The 11,320-nt window shown below is 32.7% G+C and overlaps 2 protein-coding genes across 2 annotated transcripts; one reads left to right on the top strand and one right to left on the bottom strand.

Annotated features, from left to right (window-relative positions):
* The first annotated feature begins 3,507 nt into the window (after positions 1-3,507).
* On the top strand, positions 3,508-5,833 carry MED21 (mediator 21). Its single transcript, XM_078995003.1, has 5 exons — positions 3,508-3,775; positions 4,082-4,391; positions 4,668-4,745; positions 5,121-5,172; positions 5,609-5,833. Exons 2-5 carry the CDS (start codon positions 4,107-4,109, stop codon positions 5,683-5,685), a joined length of 492 nt encoding a protein of 163 aa, XP_078851129.1. The 5' UTR covers positions 3,508-3,775; positions 4,082-4,106; the 3' UTR covers positions 5,686-5,833.
* Positions 5,834-6,671: 838 nt separating this feature from the next.
* LOC145046716 (polyadenylate-binding protein RBP45-like) lies at positions 6,672-10,254 on the bottom strand. Its single transcript, XM_078994997.1, has 7 exons — positions 9,873-10,254; positions 8,838-9,312; positions 7,734-7,795; positions 7,526-7,656; positions 7,342-7,438; positions 7,080-7,253; positions 6,672-6,946 (listed from the first exon to the last, which is right to left on the bottom strand). Exons 1-7 carry the CDS (start codon positions 10,182-10,184, stop codon positions 6,944-6,946), a joined length of 1,254 nt encoding a protein of 417 aa, XP_078851123.1. The 5' UTR covers positions 10,185-10,254; the 3' UTR covers positions 6,672-6,943.
* Between the last annotated feature and the right edge of the window lie 1,066 nt (positions 10,255-11,320).

Here is an 11,320-nt window from a genome sequence, read left to right as displayed (position 1 = left end):
GGGGGGGGTAACTCTGGAGGTAACCAATTGTTGCGTTTGTTCTCATTTGGTGACTTTCCTTTTTTGTACCCAGTATATCATTGAACTTTTTGTTTGTGTTCACCATAACTCTTTTAACCGACTATCACATGTGATAGTTGGTCAAAGGGTTATGGTGAACACAAACAACAAGTTCGATGGTATATTGGGTACCAAAAAAAAAAGAGACCAAATGAGAACAAACTCAACAGTTAGTTACCCTCTTGAGTCATTTTCCCCAAAAAGTTAAATGAAATTAAAGCTACAAAAGTATGAAAGATTGCAACCTTCGTTGGTCATAACGTACATGAAGAGCGTTTCAGAGGGGTAGCTTCGTCAAAACATGATCTATGTTATTCTTACCGTGGTTAGCTGTCAACAACTCTCTACAAAAAGATATGACTGTGTATGAGATGTATCTTTATCAGCATAAAACGTTTACCTCAAGGTATATTATGGTGATTTTTATGCAAAAGCTGCATGATCTTGTACATATTGATGTTGTATCTTATTCCATGAGTTCGATCTTAAAGCCAAGTAAACTCAAAAATCACAACACTTGTGATTCCACTCGTTTGTAGACTTGTCCAGAATCCATGATACGATAAATCATTTGATTGGAAATGTAAATGCAGTCATGAAATGCACCTGCTCAATCAAGATTCCCCTAATAAATATTCAAGTGTCTTACAAAGTTGCACATGTATCAATAATACTCTTTTGTGGGTTATGTTTTGAAGAGAAGTAATAATGAATCTCATAAAGTCATTAATATGAGCAGGAGATGATGTGAGATTTTTTTTTAAAGAGTAATGAGAAAATAACTCATGAATTCGCTCTTAAAGCCAAGTAAACTCAAAAATTACAACACTTGGGATTCCACTTGTTTGTAGACTTATCTGATATCTATGATAAGATAAATCATTTAATTGGAAATGTAAATGTAGTCATGAAATGCACATGCTCAATCAAAATTCCCCTAATAAGTATTCAAGTGTCTTACAAAGTTGTATATGTATCAACAATGTTCTTTTGTGGGTTAGGTTTTTAAGAGAAATAAAATTGAATCTCATAAAGTCATTATTAATATGAGCATGAGATGATGTGAAATTTTTCTATAAAGAGTAAAGGGAAAATAACTAATGAGGGTAGCCAACCGTTTGATTTGTTCTCATTTGGTCTTTTTTTTATCCAAAGAGATAACCGATCAAAAAGTAATACTATCATAAAGTCATTATTAATATTATCAAACTTGTTGTTTGTATTCACCATAACCATTTGACCGGCTGTCAAAAGTGATAATCGATCAAAAGGTTATGATGAACACAAATAACAAGTTCGTTGGTATATTAGGTACCCAAAAAGAAAAATAAAATCAATAGTTAGTTACGTTTTAGAATCATTAATTTTCACTTAAAAAAAAAGATAAAATTACAAAAATGATCATTGTAGTTTGCCAAAAGTCACAAAGTCAGTCTCTGCTATTTTTTTTTGATACAAATGGTCCTTGTGATTTGCAAAACTTGCAAAGTTGACCCTTTTTACTAACATCGTTAGTAAAACGCCGTTAAGGACTAAATATGTAAGAGCATTTTCGTCTTTTCAAGTATAAATGGATTGAATTCGTGAAATTTGATAAACCATAGGGATCATTTTTGTATTTTGTCTTAATATAGTATAAATGATAAAAATGAAGGGAATAAGATTCCAACTTTGAACCTCCTTCCTCTCTCCCTTAATTAAGCAAAACCTTAACCAATTAGCCTAAAGTTACACTTATGTTATAATTTCGAAAACTAATTAATATTATCTACAACTTGTAAATAAATTAATAATAAAATACTAAAAAAATATTTTTACAAAAAAACTTTTTTTTATAAAATAAAATATATTTTTAGCGTATTGTAAAAAAATTACAAATAATTTATTTGTTTTTTTACGTATTTGTTTTACCTGGAATATATTTTTTATGTATTAAAAAAAAATAAGTTTTCTTATACTTTTAAATACTTAAAAAAAACGTGATAACATATTATATAAAAACGTAATCCTAAAAAAACATTAAAAAAAAATTTTTTGTATATATTTATTTAATGTGAAGTATGTTTTTTATGTATTTAAAAAATACATTTATGTATAATATGTTATTGCATTATAATCTTAAAATATACTTTTACATTATCTTAACGTCTTTAGTTGATATAAAACGAATATGCAAGTAATTTTTTCGTAAAAGCATTAATGTAATAACATATTGCACGATAACATATTTTGTATAATACTTTTTTTTTAAATAAAACGAATATATTTTTGCATATTATAAAAATAATAAATTTATACAATTAATTTATATTTTTTTATGTATTTATTTTATGTAAATATGTTTTTTTATGTATTTAAAAAAATGATTTTATATAATATGTTATTACATTGTATTGAAATGCAAAATCGGTTGAATAAGTTTTTGTATGGCCCAATCGGTTTTCTAAGAACCATTTTTCAGTTTAAAAAATACGTATTAAAAAAACATAACTTGTTTTTTTGCCAGAATTTATGAGATCTTGTTTATGTTTATAAAAATGAAAAATAAAAATAATATGTTATTTATAAGCGTTAGCTTAATGACTATATAAGTATATTTTTTTATTCTAAATTAGAAATATGTTATTATTATGCCAACGAATAATGTCCGGATTACTATTGTCAAATATATGTAAAGAAACATTTAAAAAAATGTGGTTGTTCCAAAATTAATACGATATATATTTAAAATTTTAAAATAATTCGATCGATTTTACATTCCAATACAATGTAATAACATATTATATGAAAATGTATTTTTCTAAATCTATAAAAAAAATATGTTCACATAAAAAAACATAAAAATTATTTGTATAAATTTTATTTTTTATAATACACAAATTTTATTAAAAAAAAAGTTTCACGCAAAAATATATTTTTGTATTTTTTTTATTAGTTGTACTTTAATTATTTTGTTACTATATAAATTAGTTTTAGGAAATATCCATGTGATCAGCTGAGTTGTAGTACAAAAGGTAGAGGTTTATGAGTTCAACTTCCTGTATAATCAATTTCTTGACGTTTAAAGCAAATAACAAAGATGGTAGCTTTGGTAAATGTTAATCAGTTTCTTGACTGTTTAAGGTAAATAACAAAAATGGTACTTTTGGTTTACTAAATATAACAAATTTAACCCTTTTATACTTGAAAAAGACTAAAATACCTTACAAGAGAGGAACTAACAGCAGAATTTTAAAAAAGTTAGTAAAAAAGGCTGTATGTGCAAGTTTTGCAAAACACAAGGATCATTTGCATAAAAAAAATTAATAAGTACTAAATTTGTAACTTTTAGTAAATCATAAGGATCATTTTTGTAATTTTATCTAAAAAAAAAATAAAAACAAAAAACAGCCCCAATGTTATTGATGCCTTTTAATAAGAATCCAGCTTAAATCTTTGTTTGTCAGCATCTTATTTTCGCAAATTAATAAGAAAATACACTCTTATTCGGTAACAGTAACCAAAAAAATAAACGTTTCCTAACCCTACCCTCGTCTTTTTGCAGCCATCGAAGAACACAGCCTCCACCCCATCCCTGCATCTCGGACGTCACAGAGGACCGGCGCCGGCGTCGGCGTCGCACCGCACCTCGCACACCGCCGGCGTCTCTCAGTACGTCGCACACCGCCGCCGTCGAGCATATCCGTAGCACAGCACACCTAATCTTCTGAAATCGGTAGTCTTCTTCATATGTACTTGCTGAAATCGGTTCTAAACTTACTGAAATGCTTCTAATCGGTTGTAAAAGTTGCTGAATTTTTATATTGTTGATGAAATCGGTTCTAAAACTTGCTGAAATGCTTGTAATCGGTTCTAAAACTTGCTGAATTTATGGTTATGTTGCTGAAATTATTTCTTTGGTTTGATTTTGGTGAAATGTTGCTTAAATAATTTAATTTTTTTGATGTCCTCGCTGAATTTTTTGATTTCCTAGACGTTATGTTGTGGTTCTCATTTGAAATTGGTATCTGTACTTATACAGCTACGAAGCCTTAAAATTGAAGAGAATGGACATAATATCGCAATTACAAGAACAGGTAAACACCATCGCAGCAATCGCCTTCAATACATTCGGGACATTGCAAAGAGACGCACCTCCTGTTCGTCTCTCTCCGAATTATCCGGAGCCTCCTGCACCTGCTGCCGGTGCCAGTGCCGCCACCGCCACCGCTGCACCGCCCACTGCTACTAACACTGTGGCTGCTAATCCCACTACCGAAGAATCTCCCAGTAATAATATCGCCGAACAACCTAAGCTTCTGAGCGCTGAACTTGTCAAAGCTGCTAAACAGGTGCCATAATTGTTTTCTCAAACAGCATTTTTTTATTTTTTTGTGTTAATTCAATTCACCACTTTTGCTATTGAAAGACCAAATTAAAAATAAGTGTGGGACTATGGAAAGCCTCATTTCAGTGACTTTCTTTCTATGACCTATGTTAAGTCATTCTTTTTCTTTGTGCATTAAATAAAAAAAAACACCCTGAAAGTTAAATATGATGATTTTCTCTTAATGCCATTTATTATCTGCCTGCAATTAACATATGATATGATGTGATGTGATGTGTAGTTTGATGCATTGGTAGCTGCTCTTCCCTTGTCTGAAGGAGGTGAGGAAGCTCAGCTGACAAGAATTGCACAACTCCAGGTATAAACCCCATCAATGTAATATAATCCTTTTACCAATATACACAATGCACTTTATTTTTTTACTCATAATAGCTATGTATTAACATTTCCTTACTCTAAGTAGCAACCTACTTTACATTTTTTTTCATTGATAATAGCAATATGTAACTTGAAAATAGCAAAAAACTTTTAACCTATTATAGCAATATGTATGAGATACAATACATTGCCTATATTGGTAAAGAAATGCATGTATGTTGGAAATAACAGACTTTTTTTAAAGTCGGAAGAGTTTTATGTTGCTTCAATTTGGCCAAAAGATTATAGTAAGATATTGTAAAAGTATGATTGAAGAAGAATTTATATAGATGGATACTTGTGTGTGTGTGTGTAGGCTGAAAATGACCTTGTTGGCCAAGAACTTCAAAAGCAACTTGAGGCTGCAGGTTTGTATTTTTTTTTTCTATATGTTTTACATAATTGGTTTTTTTCTTTCCTTTTGAGTCCCATGTTGATATTTTAGGGTAATTTGCAAGAAGAAATAGCATCGTATGTTTATTGATTTGTTTACAACGTTGTAGTTTGAGAAATCTACCCGGTTATATAGCAAGAAAATATGATGCATATAATAATAATTGTTTTACACTGCTATGATTGGTATAATAATGCTTCAATAAGAAAAAAGCTTGCAAGTAACATGTTTGAATGAGTAGTTTTTATGTTAAGGAAAAAAAAAGTTGCAAGTAGAATGAATATTTTATTATAATAGAATGAAATGAAAGAGCAAATAAATGGAAGCAATGTCAATGTTGGTAATATTTAATTATTTAATAATACCTAATGCTAATCTTAATGGGTTGGTTGGTTGGTTGTTGATATCAGAGAAGGAATTGAAACAAGTGCAGGAATTGTTCAATGAAGCTGCAGATAACTGTCTCAACTTAAAGAAACCCGACTGACTAAATATAATTATTATTCTTATTGCATTTTAAACTACTAGTGGTGTTGTAGTAACAGTGTCTGTACGGATGATTAATTGGTAAAAAAAGCTGTGTAATTCACTAACCTATCAATATTAGAGATGTTTAACCTGGTTTGATTTGTTAAGCTCATGGGCTTTCTGTTAGCCTTTTTTGTTTGTAACACTGCTTGTTTTATGAGCAATGAGACAAATTTTGTAATATTTTGACAAAAACTTGCTTTTCATTTCCCATTTGTGAAAAAAAAAAAAATGTATACACTTCATCCTCATCACTAAAAAAAACATCCTTAAAGAACTTGTTTGTGCAAAAGACATTAGTGCCCTATCCATCTTCTTCAACGAAATTAGCCTGAAAAAAACATGTCATTTGATTCTCATTCTGATCAATGTGAATAGTTCTACAAGGTTCACCCAACGTCATGTAAAAAAAAATTGGTCCAATGTGGCCATGTTCCATTTCAATGCAAAATAAATAAATAAATAAATAATGTCTATGGTTTTTTAATTTGGTCCGTTTGACAGGCTATTGCCCAATTTCTGCTGACTAGGCATTTTTTTTGTTTACTGTGTACACATGGACGTTTACGTGGCAAATGAGACGTATAGTTGTAAACACCGTCCAATGTTCTATTTTATCAAACAGAAGGGGCTACTGCAATATGTAAGTCGGATTAAAACTTTGCATGTAAATGTAAATTGCATCGAGTTTGAGTAAAGGTAATTAACCCATGTTCAAGGTCTCGGGATTGTCCTAGCTTGAGAATTTCAAATTCCTTATGTTTTTGGTTAATTAAAACCCATGTTATGACGATTTTGTTATAGAAGATTCAAGATCCAAGCAAGAAATGCTACCAATAGACCTTGAACATCATTCCATAGGAGCTTTATTTTGATACTAACTATGGCTGACAAGCATAAGAAGTTGAAGGTACTTTTTTGACAATTAAAGCTGTGGAATATATATGCGAAGATTAAAACTGTTGATCACCATTTCCATTGTTCAATGCCTTGCTTCAACACAAAATGTACATCAAGATTTACTTTTGTTATGAATTCCACTTCAAGCAAATAAACAATAAACCAACCCCTAATTGTTAACAAGCAAAACATACAAATAAAAGTCGACTTAAATGACAGAAGCAACTCAAGAAATTTTTTAAAATGTAGACGATTACTACAATGTTGTATTTAATGCACTTCGGTGTACTTTATCCTTCATATCCTTCCACACCATATCACTGCACCATCCAAATCATCACATCAAAATTAAACAAGGTAGGTTTGTTTTTCAAAGCATCAATTTCTCAAATAAATTTATCCAATCATGTTTTTAAAAAAAATATAAAGAAATAAATAAAAGTGGGTGATTACCTGATGATGTGGCTGTTGTTGTGGATAAGCAGCAGCATATCCAGCATAAGCTCCTCCAGCATGTCCATAATACATACTATTTGGATCTTGTGGTACTACAGGAGGAGCAGGAGCATACCCTCCATAACCCTCGTATCCATAATATCCTCCACCATTGTATTGACTTTCTTGACCCTGAAATTCAATAAATAACATCATTCAATCTTATTTATTATAAGTCCATTGTATCGACTATTGAGAATAATAAATAATAAAAACAAACCTGTTTATTTGAAGGACTACGACCCCACGAAAGTCTAACAGTCTGTCCACCTAATTGAGTTCCTTGCAGCATACGCAATGCTTCTTCAGCACAGCTTCTGCAACATATAAGACATATAAATTAATTCTTCATTTATTATACTTGTATTATTTATTCCTTATAAAAGTTTGCACAAAACACGTACCTTTCAGCAAATTGAACAAAGCCACATCGTTTTCCAGCAGGGATTTTGACATGGACTAATTGTCCATGTTGGCTGAAAACTTGCCTTAAATGTTCATCTGTAACATTCGGATCCAAACCACCAACAAATATCTGAAACCAAAGTGTTTTCAAACTCATGAGAATTTTGTTTCTATGTTGTGTGGTTTCTTTTTAAACAAATTGCTCACAGTTGTGTTATTTGGATCCTCCTCACTCTGTGATCCTTGACTAGTATTATTCTGGTATGAAGCTGCAAATAAATAAAAACTCATGTCAACTAAAGTGGTTTCCATTGATTCCAGTTTGAAAAAGAAACAACACCTTCAAGAACTTATACATAAATAATAGCCATTTGTTGTCAACTTCTTTTATCTAAGCTAATTTACATTATGCCCCTATATAATGAACCTACCTACATAGACTAAATAAACCCTGAAACTGAAGAGTTTTCTTTCTCAAATCTCTCAATTATATGACATACAGCCCCACCCCCTTCTGAAACAAAATAGAATGCATAATGCTAATGCTAATGCCAACTTTTAGCATCATGGGAAAGTGAAGCTAACAAGAACAAGATTATGATAAACATGTAATTTAGTGAATGAGAAGTCTTCACAGAAAAGGTAGCTCTAAACTTTAGAGGTGAAGGAAATGAACATTAAAACCTTAAGAATGGGAAACAGATCCGAGTAAAAAGGAAAAAAAAAATAGAGAAAGATGTAAGCAAGAAGTAAAGCGATAATTGGTGGTTGTTGAAGGAAATAGGCGAAAAAAAAAAAGATCACTTGAATGGAAGGAGGGATCAAAATTAAAAGGACTTGAAAAAAGAAAGTAATTTAACTACAGTATAATGTCGCCTTGAGGAATTGAAATAAAATGGAAAGGGCAATTTAACGGCTTGAAATTTAAAACTGACCTAAACAAGGCCACCCACTACAGGGGTAACTATTTCAGCTGAAATCATTGCCATAATCTTACATGATAGAGCCCCTTGATGCCCTGCTTTGAGATAACATGAGCTCTAATAAGTTTAATACTTCATAAAAATTTAATGCCCAAATTGCTCTAAGCACAGGAAGGAAATGACTCTGCCAGCTGGCGATTATCTTCAAGAAATTTGAACACAATACTGAATGAACTGAACTTAATAAACAAAACTGCAACGTGTGTTTTCTAAGAGCTAAGGGTCCCAACCAAACTCCAAAAGAAATAAACATACAAAATTCAAGAATCATATCACAAAGTTGTCACTAATAGTCTAATACCATGAAAATATAATCAAGATGTTGTACCTTTAGGATTCTGTTGTCCACCAGTAGTGTTTTTGTTAGCAGCTGGACCAATGCGCATAGGTCTGGTTGAGCATAAGCTTCCATTCATCTCAGTCATGGCGCGTATTTGTTCAGTTTCATCTCCAAATTTGACAAATCCATAACCTTTTGTGCGCCCTGTCATTCGATCAGTTACAACTTTTGCACTTCTTACAGATTGATAATGAGCCCTAAATGTCTCCTGTAATGTATAATCTGTAACATCGGCTGCTAAGTCCCCAACAAATATGGTGAAATCAGGTGAACCATCTGCACGTTTTTCACCAACTCCAAGAGAAGCCCAGTTCAGCCTGAAGTTTTGTTCAACATTTGGCATGAGAGTGCCATTGTATGTCTGTAGATGCCTTTCTGCAGCATCTCGGTTAACAAACTCAATGAAACCATAACCTTCAGATTGTCCACTTTGCTTGTTACGGATTACTTTGGCAGATAGGACCTGCAACCACAGACATCAATCAGGTGTGTGATTCCCTTCTAGTCATAAATACAGCAAAAGATACATGAAAAATGTACTACAGGTGCAAAGTTAGCTTCTATAGAATGTAAATTTGAAGCAATCCTTTACATTGGGGTTAGGTAAACTTTGAATTGCATGTCAATGGGCTTTTTTCAATTTAAAAACTGATATATTCTACAGTGTTTATGATGTATCATGGTTGACAAAGAGAATATTGCAAGAAAATCCTTATTAATGGTGTATTAGAAAAGTTGCGAACCAATACTGCACCAAATACACACATAACTGACAAAAATAGTCGTATTTGTAACAATGTATCAGAATTATTCCACATTCATAAACCCGTTTTGTCACCAGCACTGAAGATTTTGCTCACTGCAATATGGTATACCTCAGAAAGATAAATTGCCTTTTGATGTGTATAGGGCATATGTGAAAACTGAAAACTTTGTGATCTAAATAAACGAAAATAATCGGTCGCGGAAAACTACAACAGATGCATAAAAATTAAGAAGTAATCGGAAAAAAATCATACATACCTCGCCAGATTGGGCGAAACAGCTGACGAGGTACTGTTCTTCCATCCAATACTGAAGATCACCGATCCATAGCGTACGGATTTCATCTGCGCTAGCTGGCTGATGATTTGGACCAGCACCTGTAGGTGTTGCTGCTACAGAGTACTGAGGTAGAACGGCCGCAGCCGGTGGTGGTTGCTGGTTGTATGTATACATATGTTGCGGCTGTTGTTGATGGAACTGTTGCTGTGGAGGCGGTACTTGATGTTGATTCATCATCATCCATTGTTGTTGGTACCTAGGATCCATGACCGCCGTTGTTCCTGGTTGCATAACTAAACCCTAGACAGAGAGACGAAAGAGGTCAAAGAGAGATCGTGATTTGAGGACATAACGACGACGTAAGTAAGGTGCGAAAACCCAATTTTGCGGATTTTGCATTTTTACCCCTTTGTCTATATTTATTTTGCCATGACAAAATTGCAAAAATGGTCCCTATGGTTGACAAAATTTTGTAGTTTTGGTTCAAAACGAAATGTTGGTGCACCACTGATCCAATTTTAAATACCTTGTGTGGTTTTGGTCCCTATGGTTGTATTTTCTTGTGTTTTTGGTTCAAATTCACCTATAATGACTAATATGCCCCTAAAATAATTATATTTTGATTTCTTTTATTTATTTTCTTATTCTTACAATTAAAAGAAAAACAAAAACAAAATAAACCAACCTACCCCCTCTCCCCCTCCCTCTCTCTCTCACACATACATCTTCGGACACCATCTTCCAATTGGAACCACCACCATCATAAACAAATCAAACCTACACCACCATCAACACATCTTCTTCTACAACCATTGCTTCACCAGCAACGACTTCGTCAGAGCACCCTCTTCTGATGTAATTTTTTTTGGTGCATACATCTTCATCTCCTACGCATTCAAGACGGTAGTTGTTTGAAATCTCCATCTTCCTCGTTTCCTTCTTTGCCTGCACCGACCTCTGCCTTAGATCAATGGAGTTGTTGATGGTTGATTCCTCTCACTGCTTCAGTTATTCATGACAAACTTAAACCCATAAATTGAAGTCCCCAAATTGAAATTTCTACTAAAATCAAATCCAATTTTGTATTCCAATCTGGTTCCAAGATCCATAATCAAAGTTAGTGTTGGATTAGAGAACGAGATGAAAGAGAGCGAATGGCTTCCGATCTAACTTAAATCCAAAAAGTGAAGTCCCCAAATCGACTTTGAACAAGCCGGAACAGGTGAAGCCAAGGCGTCGACCTTGCCTTGGGCGACGACAGTAACCCCACTTCCCACTGCCTACACTAAAAATTCAACAATTATTGTCATCGCCGAATGCCTTCTTGAGGTTACAGAAATTGAAAAGCTTATGGATGGTGTTCTTCATCCAGACCTCGTTTCTTATTTTTCTCCCGTGTCATACAAACATCTCTTTTATTTTTCTTA

Source organism: Lactuca saligna, chromosome 1 (assembly GCF_052625555.1).
Source record: "Lactuca saligna cultivar CGN05327 chromosome 1, ASM5262555v1, whole genome shotgun sequence".
NCBI lineage: Eukaryota > Viridiplantae > Streptophyta > Magnoliopsida > Asterales > Asteraceae > Lactuca > Lactuca saligna.
Note: the sequence above shows the minus strand (reverse complement) of the source record. Positions and strands in the feature narration are given on the sequence as shown.